Here is a 19,794-nt window from a genome sequence, read left to right as displayed (position 1 = left end):
TTGAGTGACATGTTTCCATTGGGAAGACATAGAGAAGAAAAATATACAGAATATATACTAGAGCTTGGCACTATTGCTGGGGGAAACCTTGTCTCAGGGTACTAAATGAACAGACAAGCTAGCGGGGGCTAACAGTTAGAAAGAAGATGTTCTTTGTTCAGAGCAAGACCCCTTTCAAACTTACTCTGCCCTGTTTCTCCTAACAATTTTTATTTCATCATTGTCAAGGAGTATCCCAATCTTCCCTCATTCATCTTAGTCTGAGGAGTAAATATATGTACGTTTCTTTTTTGTCTCAAAACTTCAGGCTAAATGAGGTACTGCACTCAGCTTTGAAAACCAAGCTTTAAACATTCGCGTATACATTTCAAACAGCAGCATACCTGCACCCGCCACCTTAGAACTACAATACCCAGAATGCAATGTTTTTCCTTCCTCCTTCTGCTGAGAGACTAACTAACCAGATCTCATTTCCACAAGCAATAGTCACATGACACGTTTCCTGTCAAGATGGCGGATAATCTCCCTTCGGAGTTTGATGTGATCGTAATAGGGACCGGTATGTATGGCCTCGGTTCTCCCCCAACAAAGTATATGAAGTCGGTCATATTTTAACTTTCTCTGTCAGCAGCAAGGGTTGATGATAAATTCTGGGATCGAGCCTAGGAGGGTGGGTGGGAAGGAAATGAGGTAGCCTGGAATCAACGCGGTTCTTGGCAGCTCCAGGGAGGGGCTTGGACTCGCTGTGCTTAGCGCCATTTGAGTAGGGGTCGGTCTGGTCGATACCGATTGCTGAGGTTGGTTGCTGCGGTGATTCCTGGTAATTTCGTTAGAGGGGAGGGTGCATGGGCTTGCAGTGTTATGAGAGTAGAGGGTCGGAATTTTATCAATGGAGACGCCTTTGATATTCCATTATAATTCCCTCCCGGTTGATTTCAAGGTGATATTCCTCATCGTTTTGTGTCGCCATTTCATATGGCTTTCCCCATATATTTATCTGATCCTAGTGCATGGTGCAGCTCAGATCCAGCTTAATGTGCAGTTTTACAAGAAAGATGCTTATTTGTGACCCGTGTCCATTTTTACTAAGGGAAAGGAAACGGATTCATTTCTGTTGTGTTAAGAAGCCTAAGGAATTGCATTTTGTTTAGGTAGCCATTATGCCTGCTTTCTGTTGCAGAAAGATCTTCCATTCTGTTATCAACCAAGGCAACCACAACTAAATGTGCGGAGAAAAAGCTCCTGAGATCCAGTTTAGGTGTATGACCTTATCTTCCCCTTGTGGTCCCATCATTTGTTCTACCATGATTTGGGTGGAGCTCCAAGCCCCCTTGCAATCTTTAGTAGACAAATTAACCATAAACACATGGCAGAAGATTTTTGATAACAATTAGCATTATCTGTATTCCAAGAGTAAGGAATGGGTTTTAAATAGGACCAAAGAGATTGCTGGGTGGGCTTTTATCCTGCCTTTAGGCTGTGGTAGGTCACAGATCTCTGGTTGATGGGACCCTGTCCATTGTGTTAATGAATTCAGTTTGTTTTCTTTCCAAAATAGGAGCAGCGTGTTTCCAGAATTGGAATAAATTTATACCTACTTATTTTCAAATGCTAATTACTTCCTAGTTAGTGGACTAAACATTTCATGTAATTCCCACAACTGTCTTGCTAGATATGTATTTTCTTAATTACATAGAAGAAGGTGGCTTGTGAAGTCAAACTTTCCCAAGATCACACAGCTGGTAAATTTCCAAACCAGAAAGTGAGTCAGTTGTTCTGACCCTCAAGCATTGCCCCGTATTAGTATAGATAACTGGGAAAATGTGGCTTTATATCCTACTTGGACATTAACAAGCTGTGTAAATTGGAAGGACCAGGCACTTAGTTTCTCAGAACTTCAATTTCCTCACTTGACTATTGGGAGGGTAATATAGATAGCCTTTATGGTGTTGTCTAACTGAAAATTCTCATATTCTAGACGTACCTGGGTAATTATTTTCAGAACAGTTAAGGACAGCCTGAAAAATTGCATGGCTGCAGATATGCTGACTGTAGCTGCAATGAACAGATGATGATGAGAGCTTGCAAGACCCAATAGACTTCCTTTTTTTTTTTCCTTTAAATGAGGACAACATGGATTTTCTTAGTAATTTTGAAAATTTCATTTTATTAGCATACACATAAATAGGCTTCGTTATGTTGTATTTCAAACAAGTTTTTAAACTGTCCTTGAGTTCTATATTCTTGCCTTTCTTTTTTAGGGACTTAGGTGTGTTAAACAAAAAAAGCCAAAGACTTCTTATTTGTATTCGGATTTCAACTGGTGCATATTAACTATTATTCACTTCTGTTAATCATTGTAATAAATATTTTGCCTTATGATACAGTTCAAAATATTGAATATATACATCCTAATGGTAGAGGTAGGATGTTCTCTCTCTCTCTCTCTCTTTGGTTTTTGAAGGTAGGGTTTCACTTAAGCCGAAGCTAACCTGGAATTCAGTATGTCGTCTCAGGGTGGCCTTGAAATCATGGCAATCTTCCTACCTCTGCCTCAAGTGTACTGGGATTAAAGGTGTGTGACAACACACCTGGCTCAGGAGGCCACTCTTATATTTAGAAAACAATTCATTTTATTCTCATGAGTGTGATATTTTCATTATGCGATCTTCTGTGAGGTTAATCTTCAAATTTAAGTTTCATGTTACTTAATGGTGACACATTCTGGCCTTAATCACATTGCATTTATGATACGAAATTCTAGGGACATACATTAAAAGTGGAAAAATGGTTGAGAGAATTATTCTTTCAAATAAAATAGTTCTAGCAGTTTCTATCATTGCTTTGACTTGTTATATTTAATGTCCTTGGGTTTCTTTCTGAAATAGTTCATCAAAGGTAGCCTTTAAAATGTGTTTGCTTCATCAATGGTGTGGCTTTGGGTAATTCAGTTGAAACAATGTTTCATTGTTTCAGTTGTGTTAACAAATGCTGATGTAGGTAAGCATGTATCAGAAGGGATTGGCCCTGAGATTTAATGTTTCTTTTAGCAAAATTTCTAGTTACAATGTCACCAGGAGAAAATTGTTTCAAGTAGTGTCATCTGAATGTATTTCAAAATTCCTTCCACCTTAACTAATTTTTATTCTTTTTTTTGTAAGACATGGTAAAAGCTTTGCTTTAAGTTTGTATTTTCAAGAGATTGTTGGAAAAATCAGAACACTTAAAGGCAGAGTATTAAAATGTGGAAGAACATGTGATAAAGAAGGAAGAGCAGTCGGAATCTCAGACAAGAGATCAAAACTGGACATAGATAAGTGAGTAAGAAAGTAATCTTCATCTTGGATGTTTGTCATTTTCTAAATAGTTTTCCATTTATAAAGTAATTTTAATAATTTTACCAGTTGTAGAAGTATCATTGAATGCAGGTTAAAAATAGTCCCAGGAACATAACATCTCACTGGAGGCAATTTATCTGCCAGCTTGTATAACTGCAGCAGAGTCAAGACCTTACAGAAGAGCAGAAGAGGTAGTTACATGAGCTTTGTGATTATACAGACATCCATCATACATGAGGGCATATTTTTGCTGTTCATGTAGAACATAATCTTATTAGTGAAATAGTTCCAGCATATGTAGAACATACCACAAACATCTCATTTGAAAGCACAAGAAAGTGTTATCAACTACAAAGAACATGTTTGGGTGGTATCATTAGATGCATATGTGACAGTGCATAACTACATGAAATAGTATAGTAGCTTGTTAACATTTATTGTAAACACACACACACACACACACACACACACACACACAGTTTTTCATTGGTATTTGACTATGTTTTTTTTTTTTTTTTGAGGTAGGCTCTCATTTTAGCCCAGGCTGACCTGGAATTCACTTTGTAGTCTCAGGCTAGCCTTGAACTCACGGTGATCCTCCTACCTTTGCCTCCCAAGGGCTAGGATTATAGGCATGTGCCACCATGCCCGATTAAGATCTTTTATTTTTTTTCATTTCATTAGTTTTGCTTTCTGAAAACCATATAGAAATTTAATCTGTACTCTTTCTTTCTCAGCACACTGTATTATCTTTTGTAGTAGTTCCCCTATGGTGGACTTTGGAGTAGGCTAATTTATATTCTTGTAGAAGTTAAACACATAGCCTTTTCTCTTTTTCTCCATCTCTTTTTATGCTCCCTCTCTCCCTCCCTCTCCATTGAACTTGAACCCTTACACAAAAGAGCAAGTGTTACAGCACTAAGAAACAAAGAAATTACAAGGGGGTATCCTGGTTTTCTTACTAGGTGGTGTTCAGCAGAGTACAGTTCTGGAGGTGGCTACATGGTTTTTAGTAATCATGTGATTTTCCTACTGTGTGATATTGCACAAATTGTATAACCTTTTTAGACATCAGTTTGTGTTTTACATGAAAAAAATAAATGATTTGTTTGCTATATATCTACCATTTGTGTGTGTGTGTGTGTGTTTAAAATGACCCTGTGTCCTTAAGTTCTTTGTCCTTGAAATTCTGTTCTCTGTAGTCCTATTAAGATCAGGTTAAACAGAGTTCAGTGTACTTTACTGATTACAAGGAACTTTTTTGATGTAATAAACTGCCTTTCTCTGGAAAGTTCATGTAGGTAGCACTGTCCCACTTGTTGATGTTTTGAATTGAAATATTTAGGTAGTGACCTGGGCTGGTAGCTTATTTAGTAACTATAATGTTGTGATAGTTAGATTTTGTACCAAGGCAAACAATTTTCTTGAGCTTAAAACTATTATAAGAGTTGAGAGAGGAAGAGAGAAAAGTGGCATGAACCTGGAACAGGAAAGCCAAAAGAGAACATGTGAGGGCCAAAGAGAGGGTTTTTATGGAGAAGGAAACTGCCCTGTGAGATGATAAGCTGAGAATGAGGCTAGGGGAAGTGGCATTCCCTCTTCTCAGCCCTGAGGTATGGTATCTTCAGTTACCATAAGAGGATCTGGCTCTGAACCCAGGCCTAGTTAAAGCATGGCTAATTGGAAGGGGGGCAGGAGGGAAATGGGTAGAGAGTGCTGGTACTCCTATACTAGTAGAAGGGAAGCTTGTTTAAAGCTTGAGGGTTGAGCGAGGGGAATGTTGTAAAATCTGATATTTGCCAAATACCACTTGTTCTAGTCTCAACATAAGTGATTTCCCATGTTTACATTTCATTTAATCCTCTCACAATGCTTGTATGTGCTTCTGTTATATAAACCTTCCCTTGTATTTCCAAATATACCCATTGCCAAGAGCACTTTTATTTTCTTTTTAAAATTTGTTTTCCATTTTTCCTTTTTTAATTTTAATTTTTGTTAATTATGAACTTTACTGCATGAACAAATTGCATGTTGGCCATATTTCCCTTGGGTTATCCTCTTATATCCCTCTCCCCTGCTCGCATTTCACTGAGGGCCCTCCTCCGTGGGATTATTACTATGCACCTTGGGGTCTTGGATACAGTAGTCAGTCTCTGGAGGGGGTACCGTTGCCTCAGGATACTCCTTCCCATCCTGTGATTCCTATAATCTTTCTGCTCCCTCTTCTCCAATCTTCCCTGAGCTTTGGTGGGTGTGCCATAAAATTACTTTAGTGTTGAGCTCTCTGCAACCTCTGGATTTCTGGTTTGATAAGTTTTGAGTATCTTCAGTGCCTGTCTCCATCTCCCTGGAGCTGGATGTTAGGATAGCAGTGAGAGCTGAACTCATGCTTAAATCGCCACTTCCTCTATAATGTCTTCATAGTCCTGGAAAATGTGGTATATAATGGCCATCGACAGCATGAACAAGTAGAGGATACTGTAAGCTACACAATCAACCAGGACAAGATATACACACCTGAGCAGTAGTGGCTCACAGCATATACCAGTAATGAATATCTCTTTGATTGGATATTAGGCCCATTCAGTGGGAGATACCTCATACTTGGTACTGAGAACCAAGTCAGAATCCTATGGATAGAAAAATTATAGACTCCAGAGAGAAGCTCCCATTGATCTTTGCCCAAGAAGAGTAACTATGCCTATGAAGATGTCTTTTACTTATTCCCATTAATTTAGGCACTTTTGTTTTCTAATTGTAATTTGCCACCTTTTCATTGGTCTTGAAGTAGACTCTAGTCTGCCTTTAATCCATTCATCCTCCCTCCCTCCCTCCCTCCCTCCCTCCCTCCTTCCTTTTTCCTTCTCACCTTCTCTCTCTCTCTCTCTCTCTCTCTCTCTCTCTCTCTCTCTCTCTTTCTCTCTTTCTTTCTTGATAGGGTGTTTCTGTAGTCTATGCTGATCTGGAACTCATTTTGTAGCTCCAAGCTAGCCTGGAATCTATGGCAATCCTTCTACCCTAGCCTCCTAAGTATTGTGATCATGCCTGGCCCAATTCTACCCTTTAAAATAAGTAAATAGAATATATCCTGATGTTTTATGCATACACATTTTTTATGTATGGGCAAAATTTTAAAGTCTGGAGAATGTTAACCAGCTGAACAAGTAACAGTGAGTAGGCTTGAAAATGTATTTTAAAATTCCTTTAGATTCACAAATGTTTGACCTCTGTGTATTTTGCTTAATTTGATATGCATGTATTTCACTTGAGTAGTATAATGTAATGATTGGTCATATGGCTCTGGAGTCAGACAAACTGGGTTTGGATCCCAAATATCCCTAGTGTGTCACTTTAGGAATGTTTCTTAACCTATTTAAATTTCAAGATATTTCTGGGTAGGATGGATTTCAAAGAGGTATGTTATATAATGAATGAAATAATTTGTCTAAAAACCTTAGCAAGTGCTCAGCAAATTTACTTGATTATTTTTACGGCCCATAAAGCCATACTGAGGTGCTTTTTATTATCATTGCTATTGCCTGAATAGTTCCAGAATAGAGCTCATGATTTCCATGGAAAGGGGTAGAAGGATTTAAGTGTCAGATTCATCTCTTTCCTTTCCCTGTTAGCTGCTTGGTGGGAAAGACTGTGTGTGTGTTTTACCATGCTTTCTTAAAAACTCGATTTCTTATTGGGTGGTTTATAGATTTCCATTCATTTTCTTTAGTTTTACTCACCAGCCTGCATTATTTATAATTTGTCTGTAACAACGTAGTATTCATTGTATGTGGGACATAATATAAGGTACTTAGTGAATGTTGAGACGCTGAAGGAGGTAAAGAGAGCCTGCAGACTTTACTGTTCTGTAAGAAGCTTTGTACTTCTTCAGACACTTTTAAAAGAAAATTATTTCTTTTCTTTTCTCAGTACCTAAACAAGTAATAGGAGTTATTAACTTAGGAACAGACTCGCCAAGCTGCTTACCTTTGTAAATCATAAATTTGAGCCAATCCCTCAGAGAGAGCCGCATCTGTTCCTGGAGTTCCCTCGGCAGCAGCATTTCATCTCCCATGCCTCTTGTCATTTTCTCATTTTCTGCAGTGTTCTCATGATGTTTTGGATAACTCAGGCTACAGCAATTAAAATCAAATGTGGCTGCTCGCACTCACATTTTCATGTTTAACATAAAATCCCAATGCACAGAAACAATTATAATCCCATATAATTGACCTGTTACGCATGCTAAATTATCTGCTATTCAGTTTCAGAGTGAAGTCGTTTAACTGAAAAGTTAGAATGTATCTATTATATATGTAAATAGTCTTAATAAATATAAAATACCCAAAAGTCAGTATCTGCCCCACTGTATAGTATACAGGATGGAGAGATTTGGAATAGTTGGTAAAATTTAATTGTGACCAGTAAAATGGGGAAGATTTTGAAATGTTAAAATGTTGTTAACTTTTTTTTTGCTATTCTAATACTTTCATTAATGTTAATGTAGAAAAAGATAATGATTTGCCACTTTCTTTTTTTTTTTTTTTGTTTGTTTTTTTGAGATAGGGACTCACTCTTGTCCAGGCTGACTTGGAAGTACTGTGTAGTCTCAGTGGCCTCGAACTCATGATGATCCTCCAACCTCAGCCTCCCAAGTGTTGGGATTAAAGGTGTGCATCACCACGCCTGGCTGCCTTTTTTTTTTTTTTAATGTAGGGTCTCCCTCTAGCCCAAGCTGACCTGGAATTCATTATGTAGTCTCAGGCTGGCCTCGAACTCACAGACATCCTCCTACCTCTGCTTCCAAGTGCTGGGATTAAAGTTGTGTACCACTAAGCCTGGCCTTTGTTATCATTGTAATTGGAGTAAAAGTACCATTTCCCTATTTTGATTTGCATTTTGGAGTTGAGCAGTTTTTCATATATCTTTCCCATGTACATGTCTGAAGAAATGTCTATTTTTAAAGGACATTTTTGCTGCTGAACTGATTTACTTATATATTTAGGATATTAACAGCTAGCCAGATGTATAGTTTGAAAATATTTTCTCCCATTCTATTAGTTGTACTGTTGATCTATTTTCTTTTCTGTTGCTGGGATTGAACCTGTGAATTTATATGTGTTAGGCAGGTTCTCAGTCCCTAAGCCATACCCTTGCCCTCGTCTTCAATTTTGATTATCTGTTGTTGTAAAGATGACATCCAATTTAATATGATTCATTTTTTCAGTTTTTCTTGATAATGCAATTCAGTTCATTTACAACATTTTTCTTTCTTTATTTATTTGAGAGAGAAAGGTGATGAGAGAGCATGGATGTACCAGGACCTCTAGCCACTGCAAATTAGCTCCAGATGCATGTACCCCCTTGTGCATCTGGCTTATGTGGGTACTGAGGATTTGAACCTGGGTCCTTAGGCTTCACCAGAAAATGCATTAATCACTAAGCTGTCTCTCCAGCCCACAAGATATTTTTGCCCATGAAATGTTTCCCATGTTTTCCCTTAGAAGATTCATAGTTTTGAGTCTTAGAGCAAAGTCTTTATTTTGGGTGAATACTTGTAACAGGTATGAAAATAGGGGTCTAATTTTATTTGTTTGTATGTTGATATCTAGTTTTCCCTACACAGTTTATTGAAGAGATTGTCCTTTCCCTGTTGTGTGTTCTTGGTTCTTTTGTCAAAAATCAGTTAACTGTTACTGTGGAGGAAGGCATTATTTTTGGACCCTCCATTGTATTCCACTGGCCTGTTATTTTTGTGCTAGCACCATGTTATTTATTATTGCCTTGTAATTATTTACAATCAGGTAGTTGTGAGATTAGCATCTTTGTACAATTTTTGCTCTCTAAAGGCTTTGGATAGTTGAAGTCTTTGATGGGTCTATTTCTGATTACGTGGATGAATGACATTGGTGTTTAGCTAGATATTGTATTGAATCTGTAGATTGCTTTGCAGAGTGTTGCCATTTTACCAATATTAATTCTTCCAATTCATGAACGAACGTGGGACATCATCTTTGTCAGTATATTATAGTTTTCATATGGTTTGTAGAGAACTTTCATCTCTTTTTCTAAATTTATTTCCAGTGTACTGTTTTTTTTTTAATTTTTTAAAAATTATTTATTTATTTATTTGAGAGCGACAGGCACAGAGAGAAAGACAGATAGAGGGAGAGAGAGAGAATGGGCGCGCCAGGGCTTCCAGCCTCTGCAAACGAACTCCAGACGCGTGCGCCCCCTTGTGCATCTGGCTAACGTGGGACCTGGGGAACCGAGCCTCAAACCAGGGTACTTAGGCTTCACAGGCAAGCGCTTAACCGCTAAGCCATCTTTCCAGCCCCAGTGTACTGTTTTTATAGTTCTTGTAAAGGTATTGTTGTGATTTCTTTTTCAGATGTGTCACTATTATTGCATTGAAATACTACTTATAACTGTGTGTTGCATCAACTATACTGATTTTCTTTATTAGTCCAACAGATTATTTGTTCTGTTTTTGTTAAGTGATGTCTTTATTTTATTCTATATAAATGATGATGTAATCTACTAACAAAGGCACTTTGACTTCCCCATTTCCAGTTTGGATGCTCTTATATTTTCTTTCTAGTTCCATTGCTCTGGCTGGAACTCCCATCACTATCTTGAATTAAAGGGGTACAAGTTGGAACTCTTAGTCCAGTATGGGAGTTGTATTGTTGATATACCTATGAGTTCATATATTGGGACACTGCAAAGTATTACAACACTTAGTATTAGACTTTGTAAATATGTTGATTGCTATAGACTCACTAAGTCCAGATCTGACTGTTATTCTAAAGAAATCATTCAATAGAGATAAAAAAATATTGAGTATTTACTACAGAGGTCATATATCTTAGTGGAGGATACCTTGCTAGCTGGGGGAGTATGCTATTTCACAATGTGGCTCAGGATCTTCTCTATAGCATTTCACTTTAATTGATAATCCTACAAATGAAATCTCTCTCTCTCTCTCTCTCTCTCTCTCTCTCTCTCTCTCTCTCTCTCATCTACACTTATTTGAGGGAACAGTAATACAGTGAATTTGTAGGTGTATCTACCACAGCTGAAGGAAAGAGAAACACACTATTAGTACTTGAAGTATGCTTTCTGGGTCCCACCATCATAGTATCATTGCTTGTTCTGAAGATGTAGTAGCCATTATGGTATGCAGTTTTCCCTTGTATTTTATAAAGTGTGTTTACTATGCATGCGTCACTTGAAAGTACTGTTAGTCTAGTATCTTTTTGCCCTTGTATCAGTTTCACAGTTTTACTGTTTATATGTACTTATTTTTGTTGATTGGAGTTGTGTTTGTGAGATTCATCTACATAGAGACACATACCTGTGATATGGCCCACACTCAGATACACAAGTCACATTGCTGTTACATAGTATTGTAGGTTTTTAAATTTTCAGCTTTACTAAGTTATACTGGCTTTCCAAAGTATATACATTTATTTTTCCTTCAGCCTTCAGCTTTTTAAGTCTTCCCTCCCAGGATGTATGTATCAGAAGCAAATACATTTATGCGAAAATACGACTCTGTACATACCTTGTGCTTTGTTTTTTGTTTGTTTTTTGAGGTCGGGTTTCACTCTAGTATAGGCTGACCTGGAATTCACTATGTAGTCTCAGGGTGCCCTCAAACTCACAGCCATCCTCCTACCTCAGTCTCCCGAGTGCTGGGATTAAAGGCGTGAGCCACCACGCCCAGATTGTGCATATTTCTTTAATGAATAATCTTAACTTTTTAATTGATTGCATGATTTTTCTTATTTAATATTTAAGTCCATATTTAACTTTCCCCAGCATTCTTCCATGTCTTTTCAGCTGATATGGATAATGGTATCCATTGAAGTGCAATGCATTGCTTCATCTTCCAGTTAATTTTTAAGGTAGCATACAAATTAATGGATTTTGTTACAGCATTTTCATACATACTTTGTTTTTATTTGTCTCCCTTTCCACTGTTCTCTCTTCCATTCTTCTTCCCACTTTTTCCTGGTCCTTTTCTTCCCCCAAAATAGCCCTTCTATTTTCATATCAATTATATTCCATTACCTTAATTCCTCTTTAACATCTTAATGAATAGAATATTTTTTGAAACCCCTAAAAGTATACACAATAGTACAGTAGTTTCATCAGGAAGAAATCTATTATGTGTTCAGTTACATTGATTAATATGCTTGATATTTTGTGAAGAATTAATGTAAATTAAAATAATTATAATTAAAAAACAATATTTTGTCTGACTTTCTGGATCCCTAGGCTATTTCCCTGACACTTCTCTTTTTGTTAAGGTACCCAGTAGAAAATAGACAATAAATAATCTTTGAATGTAGAATTTAAAGTGGCAGTAAGCAAAACTATTTGAACTTGGGCTGAAATTCAGTTTCTACCTAATTTTATGGTGTCATTGTTTTGAAGTATTTACAACATGTTCAGAATTTAGTCTTGCCTCTCCATTGCTCTCTAGTCATTTCTGTACATAACGTTAATGGTGGCATAGGTCTCTATATAGTATTACCTAAGCAATAAAATAGAAGATGCAGCTTGCTGAAAGCTTGTTGTGTTCACAAGTTTGTTCTTACCAGTAATTCTATTTCTTTTCCTAAACAAGAAGTTATTCTTCATAAAAGCAGTCACAGTAAATTTTCTAGTTCTGTGTAATTTTCTTTCCATTCTGGTCTTCACTAGTTATAAATAACACATGAAATGACTTTCAAGGTGGAAAGCAGGAATCCATTTTGAAATGTTCTATAAAGTAAAGAATGATTTATGGTTTCATATGATTTGGGCTGAAAGCACTTGGGCTTTGCCAGGTCATCAAAGTCCTGTCAGGGGAATCTATTATTTATTGCTCGATATGCTAGGAGTGGTGTAAGTACTTTATTTTATGTTTATCTTATGTAAGTATAGTGTTAGGAAAAATTAATACATCTTAGAGAACTACCCTAAATATTATAGCTATAAATGATGAGGTTCAGCATTATTTAGAATAAAGGTGATTTAAAAAGTGAATGATTAATTTCTAATTCCTATGAAATATTTTATGTATGATTTTTGAAAATAGCAATCTTGTTCCTTTTTGGCCCTGATTTTAGCCTGCTTTCTTCATTTTATTAGAAAGCATATTCATTTATTTATTTATTTGTCAGAGAAAGGGATAGAGAGAGAGAGAGAGAGAGAGAGAGAATGCATGCCAGGGCCTCCAGCCACTGCATATGAACTCCAGAAGCATGCGCCCCCTTGTGCATCTGGCTAACGTGTGTCCTGGGGAATCGAACCTGGGTCCTTTGGCTTTGCAGGCAAGCGCCTTAACTGCTTACCCATCCCTCCAGCCAAGCATCTTCATTTTTACCTAGATGGGTTTTGGACAGAAAGCTGGGACCATTCATATAATACATCTATGTTCCTAATATTTTTTCAAGCTGTCAACTTTAAAACACCTCAAAAGAGAAGTATATGAGTTTCTCCCATTTCACCTCTTATGGAGTGCTTTATTTCCTACCACTTATTTACATGTTTTTAATAAAATGTTTTGCCAATCAAATTGGTGGTCTTGTATCAAAATTATACAGGTTTTCTATAATTGAATGGCAGAACAGCTCACTAATTTGCCCATCATATTTAATGGGAAGTGTTATATTATGTAAATGCTTGATTATTTACTATGGAGTAAAAATAATGATTAATTTTTATAATCAAGCTGTATATTATAATTAGTAATGGAAACCTTACATGCTAATGTTAAAATACATTTTTGTCTTAAATAAAAATTCAAAATTAGACTTTTGTTAAAGTGTTAAAAGTTTTATGTAATATATATATGTATATGATATGTCCATTTTTAAATAGCTAGAAATAACCTTTCCTTTTAAAAAGTTATTGTATTTATTTATTTATTTATTTGCAAAGACACACACACAGGGGCGGGGCAGGGAGGGAGCAAATGGGTATGCCAGGGCCTCTAGCTACTGCAAATGAACTCCAGATGCATGTGTTACTTTGTGCATCTGGCTTTCCTTGGGAACTTGGGAATTGAACTCAGGTCATTAGACTTTGTAGGCAAGTGCCTTAATCACTGAGCAATCACTGCCTCCCTGAAATAAGCTTTCATTACTAAATATGCATATTCTGATGATTCAAAACTCTATGTTAGTAACTATTTGGTAAAAGACTTATCAGAAATAATTTTATAATTTAAAAAGTATATCTATTAATGTAGTATCATAGGCTTTCTTTTTCATGATAGGGATGAGGGTAACAATTGTACAAATGGAAAAATCTATTCCAAAATGTTACATGAACAACATTCTCTAAGGTCTTACGGTACAGTCTGAAAAAAGTAGCTTCTTTGACCATATCTATTGCATACATAACAGCATACAGTGTTCTACATCCTTTCCTTTTTTCTTTTGATTGATTACATTCAAATAAACCTACTTTAAGCCTTAGCATCCAAAGCTTTTAAGGCAATTTCTAAACCTATGCAGAGCAAATTAAGAATTCTCTTGATGGGCATGGTGGTGCACACTTTTAATTCCAGCACTCAGGAGGCTTAGGTAGGAAGATTGCCGTGAGTTCAAGGCTAGCCTGAGACTACAGAGTAAATTCCAGGTCAGTGTGGACAAGAGTGAGACTCTACCTCAAAAAGCCCCCAAAATAGTAATACAAAAGAAATTATAAGCCCAGCTCCATGGCTAGAGGGATTGCTCAGTGGTTAAGACACTTGCTTGTAAAGCCTAATGACCTGAGTTCTGTTCCCCAGTACCCATGTAAAGCCAGATGCACAATGTGGCACATGTATCTGGAGTTTGTTTGCAGTGGTTAGAGTCCCTGATGTACCCATATATTCTCTTTCTCTTTCCCTTTCTCTTTCTCTCTCTCTCTTTTTCTCTCTCTCCTGGCAAATATTTACTTTTAAAGAATCCTATATGTTTTGTTAACTTTTGGAGAAAGTTGGTAAAGGCTAAACAGAAATTCCTTGCACTATTTTTCAACCTTAAGTTTGAAATGATCACAACATGAATCTTTAAAACATCTTTTAGCCGGGCGTGGTGGCGCACGCCTTCAATCCCAGCACTTGGGAGGCAGAGGTAGGAGGATTGCCATGAGCTCAAGGTCACCCTGAGATGACAGAGTTGATTCCAGGTCAGCCTGGACCAGAGTGAGACCCTACCTCGAAAAAAAAAAAAAAAAAAAAAAAAAAAAAAAAAAAAAAAACACCAAAAGACCCAAAAACAAAAACAAAAAACATCTTTTAAGAATTTTAATGAAAACAAGATTCTCTTAGGGGATATATGTTACTTGCTTGCCTAGCATGTGAAAGGTCCTATGGTATGTAGCATAAAAAGAAGAAAAGGTTTTTCTAATGTATGAATACTTTCTAAAAACGATTTATTGATAATTTTCTTACATGAACATGACATTATTTAATCATAATCCCTTCCTCTTACATTATTTTGTCCTCCCTCTGGTGGAAGGTAGTGACAGCTGCCATGACGTCATGAATAATGACCACTTTATGTGGAGATGATAGTGTCCTAAACTACTACTCCCCATCTGTGGCACTTAAGTTCTTTCTGTCCAATTTTCCTCAATGTTCCCTGAGCCTTGAAGGGAATGACAGACCTGTGTTCTTTAGTATTGATCACTCAACAGTCATTTCTTAGCACTTTGATGAGTTTTGAGTCTCCTCCATAGTCACTGATGTCTGCAAAAAGTAGATTTTCTGTCCAGAGATGAGAAAATCACTAGTCTATGAGCATAAATATCAATATTTAAGGGCAATGCAATGAGCATAATACATCCATTTAGTCAAACAACACCAGAATCTTGTCCCTTTGCCTCTATGACCTTACTAGTCATGGGCTTTTGACTATGTTTTCAGTACCAGGCATGAATCCCCTTCTGTGGAGTAGACCTCAAATCCATTCAGAGCAAAGTAGTTGGTTATCTTTGTAACAGTCATGACATTTCATGAGTGGACACATCTCACCTGGCTTGTTGGTTATGTAGCACACAGGGTTGATCCATCATTGTGTAAGACTCTTGATGATTTTTCCACCCTGGCAGCCTATGTAGCACTTTGCAGCACTATGGTAGATAGGCACCAGTGAAGTGGTTTCCAGCCAAGTTCTGAATGTACTATGACCACAGCATGTTGTATCTGCAGTAGTAGGGTTTTAAAATCTAGTTCTAATCAGCATTGAAGAGCATTGGTAATAGCCTGTATTTTTCAGGGCCTCAAGGGGCCTTACTGACCAACCACTCAATTGGAGGTACCATATCTCTGGCATTGGCATTATCCTATAACATTTATGGCTTCTGCAAGCATCGTTATTCACCTCCTCTTACAGGGTACTTCTGCCCATACTCTGTCTCAAATTTATGTATATTGATTTATTTGAGAGTGTATATATATATATATATATATATATATATATATATATATATATATATATATATGTTATATATATATATATATATATATATATATATATAAAACATATATATATATGTTTATATATACGTGTATATATACACACACAAATATACACAAACACACACATATACATACACATACACAAATAAATAAATGCACTAACGAACTAACAAAAATAATTTTCCCTTTGACTTACTTTATAGTGTTTTTTGTTTTGGTGAACCTTCCCTACCCTTTTTTCTTCTCCATTCCCCTCTCTGATCCCACATAAACCTTTCTAACCCCAGGATTCCTTAATTCTACTTGCATATTTACCATGCCTTTCCCTTAAGCACTCCCCACTCACCTGTCTATATGGCTCATTTCTACCATCCTGGCCTTTTTCAACTCTTATTCCAACTTACATACAGGTCTACATATGTGGTGATTTGAATGGATGCCCCCAATAGATTCAGGAGTTTATTAAAGCTTCTTGGATTAAAGCTACATGAATGGAGGAGGTGTCACTGGGACCAGATTTGATTTCCAGCCTAAGATATGGAAAGTGCCAGAAGAGCTCTGCCATTATGGAGTTCCTGAGTGTGCTTGCTGGTAAAGGTAGTGGTTTTTCTCTCTGTTTGGACCTATAGAAGTGGGACAGCTTCTTTTGCCATTGTGGAAGTTCCCCTGAATATGTAATTTTCTTTTTTTTTTAAATTTAGTGCTTAATATATCATTTTATTTTTATTTTTTATTGACAATGTCCATAATTATAGATGATAACCCATGGTAATTCCCTCCCCCCCCCCACTTTCCCCTTTGCAGTTCCACTCACAATCATAACCCTTCCTCCTCTCAATCAGTCTCTTTTATTTTGATGTCATTATCTTTTCCTCCTATTACAATGGTCTTGTGTAGGTAGTGTCAGGCACTGCAATATTATGGATCATGGATATTCAGGCCATTTTGTGTCCGGAGGAGCCCGTTGTAAAAAGTCCTGCCCTCTTTTGGCTCTTACATTCTTTCCATCACCTCTTCCACAATGGATCCTGAGCCTTGAAAGGTGTGATAGAGATACTTCAGCACTGAGCTCTCCTCTGTCACTTCTCAGCACCATGGAGCCTTCTGAGTCATCCCAAGGTCACCACCATCTGAAAAGAGAAGCTTCTCTAACCAAAAGTGAGAGTAGCATTAATATATGGGTATGAACATTAAGAGAAGTGCTTACCAAACAGTTTGGTGAACACAATATATAAATTTAGCCAGACAACAGCAGATGTTGTACCCCTGGGGCTCATGACTACCTCTGTTTAGGTTTTCACTATCAGGCATATATTCCGTCCCATGGAGTGAGGCTCTAGTCCAATTAGAGAGGGTTTGGTTTTCCCCATAACAGACATGCCACTATTGCACCCATTGGCTCATTTGCCCTGGCTGGCCAAATTTAAGGCTTGCAGTGTCCAATGTTGAACATCTTCACTGGTGATTTCTCTCTCTCTCCCATTGAACTGCATGCAGCATGGCTTTTTCCAACTTTCTGTCAAGTTGGTCTACATGGAGGTTTTCAGCTCAGTTCCAGCAGGATTTCTCAGTGACCTTGCAGGCCAAGTATGTGGAGTCTTCAGCAAAAGGGTCTTATCTCTATTCCCTGTGGGAAATCAAGAGCCTTGGCAATGGGCTATAATGTTTTAATTCCATCAGAGACCTCCTTGGCTAGTAACTCACTGGAAGGCATCCCATCCCTGGCACTGAAAATTTTCTAGTAACAATCTATGGCTTCTCAGTGTTCCATTGTCCAAAAATGTAGGTTTCCATATGTCTTATTCACACCCTCTTAGATTTTGATTAGCCCCCCTTCCGCCTTTCCTTTACTCAATTACTACCCCTGACTTCACTTAGGCCTTTCCACCCCCTTTAATCTGTTCTTCTATTTACATATATACAATGCCTTCCTATTAAGTCCTCCCTCCCTCCCTTTCTATTCCCTTTATATCCCCTTTCTAGCTGATTGGCCTCTACTACTGAGTTTTACTCCAATTCACATAGAAGTCCAATCATCTGTAGCTAGGATCTACATATGAGAGAGAATATGTGACCTTTCGCTTTCTAGGCCTGGGTTACCTCACTAAGTATAATCTTTTCCAGATCCATCCATTTTTCTGCAAATTTCATAATTTCATTTTTCTTTACTGCTTAGTTGGACTCCATTGTATAAATGTACTACACCTTCATTATCCACTCATCAGTTGAGGGACATCTAGGCTGGTTCCATTTCCCAGCTATTGTGAATTGAGCAGCAGTAAACATGGTTGAGCAAGTATCTCTAAGGTAGTGAGATGAGTCCTTAGGATATATGCCTAGGAGAGCTATAGCTGGGTCATATGGTAAATCTAATTTTAGCCCTCTCAGGAACCTCCACACTGATTTCCTCAGTTGCTAGACCAGATTGTATTTCTACCAACAGTATAGAAAGGTTGTTCTTTTCCTGCATTCTTGCCAGCATTTATTGTCATTGTTTTCATAATGGTAGGCATTCTGACACAGTGAAATGGCATCTCAAAGTAGTTTTATTAACTTGTGTCTCTTCTCTCTCAGTCAGTTTGCTAAGTGTTTATCAATGTTGTTTATCCTTTCAAAGGACCAACTCTTTATTTCATTGATACTTTTTGTTGTTGTTGTTGTTGTTTCTGTTTCATTGGTTTCTGCCACAATCTTTATTATTTCTTCCTGTCTACTGATTTTTTGGATTGCCCTGCTCTTCTTTTTCCAAGGCCTTAATGTTTACTTGCCACCTTTCTAATTTGCTAACATAGGCACTTATAGGTATAAATTTCCTTTTTAGGACTGCCTTCATTGTGTCCCAAAGGTTTTGGTATGTTGTGTTCTCATTATCATTTGATGATATGATTTTTTTTATTTCCTTTTTGATTTCTTCATTGACCCATCCATCATTTCATAGTGTATTGTTTAGTTTCCATGATTTTGTGTGTGCTCTGTAGCTTTTGTTGCTATTGATTTGTAGTTTAATACCATTGTGACCACATAGAGTATAAGAAATTATTTCAATGTTTTTGAATTTGTTAAAATTCACTTTGTGTCCTAATATATAGTCTATTTTAGAGAATGTTCCATGTGCTTCTGAGAAAAATATATTCTGAAGCATTTGGATGAAATGTTCTGTAGTTGTCTGTTAGGTTGATTTGTTCTGTGACCCCATTTAATCCAGATGCATCTCTGCTTATTTTTTGCCAGAATGACCTCACAGTTGATGACAGTGGGATGTTGAAGTCACCCACTACAACTGTGTTTGGTGTTATCTGTGACCTTTAGTTCTAATAGTGTTTGCTTGATGAAATTGGGAGCCCACATGTTAGGTACATATATGTTTTGGATTATAATGTCCTCCTGTTACAGGGTACCTTTATTCAATATAAAGTAACCTTCTTTATCTTTCCTGACTAATGTTGGTCTGAAGTCTGCCTTGTCAGATATTAGGATAGTGACTTATGCTTGTTTTCTAGGCCCATTTGCTTGAAATACCATTTACCATCTTTTCACCTTAAGATAGTATCCATCTTTTGTGGAAAGGTGAGTTTCTTGGAGGCAACAAATTAAAGGATCCTGCTTTTTACCCAATCTGCAAACCTATGTCTTTTGCTTGGGGCATTAAAGTTGTTAATATTAAGAGTTATTATTGAAATGTGTGTATTTATTTTTATCTATTTTTCTTGTTTTGTATTTCTTCCACTTTAACCTTTGTTCTCTTGTATTAACTATTATTTGAGTATGGTTTGTTTTTTTCCAGGTTCCTTATATGTGTGCTTTCTTTTTTTTCAGCATGCAGGATCCTTTCAAGTGTTTTCTGTAGAGCTGGTTTGGTCTTCAAATATTACATGAGCCTCCTTGTGTTGTGGATTGTCCTTATTTCTCCAATATGTCATTTTCAAATAAATCTCTTCCTATATAACTGTGCCTGGTTTGAAAATTCATTCCAACAACTGAAGGTGACTACTATAT

At 37.0% G+C, this 19,794-nt stretch overlaps 1 protein-coding gene across 1 annotated transcript in view; it reads left to right on the top strand.

The window, feature by feature from the left end:
* The first annotated feature begins 497 nt into the window (after positions 1-497).
* The window catches only part of Chm (CHM Rab escort protein), a 193,946-nt gene continuing 174,649 nt past the window's right edge, over positions 498-19,794 (top strand). Inside the window, exon 1 of the mRNA XM_004669613.2 lies at positions 498-559. Within this exon, the coding sequence (XP_004669670.1) occupies positions 511-559 (49 nt within the window). The 5' untranslated portion in view covers positions 498-510. The remainder of the gene's footprint in view (positions 560-19,794) is intronic.

This window comes from Jaculus jaculus, chromosome X, assembly GCF_020740685.1.
Source record: "Jaculus jaculus isolate mJacJac1 chromosome X, mJacJac1.mat.Y.cur, whole genome shotgun sequence".
In the NCBI taxonomy this organism is placed as follows: domain Eukaryota; kingdom Metazoa; phylum Chordata; class Mammalia; order Rodentia; family Dipodidae; genus Jaculus; species Jaculus jaculus.
This window is presented reverse-complemented; position numbering and strand designations above follow the sequence as displayed.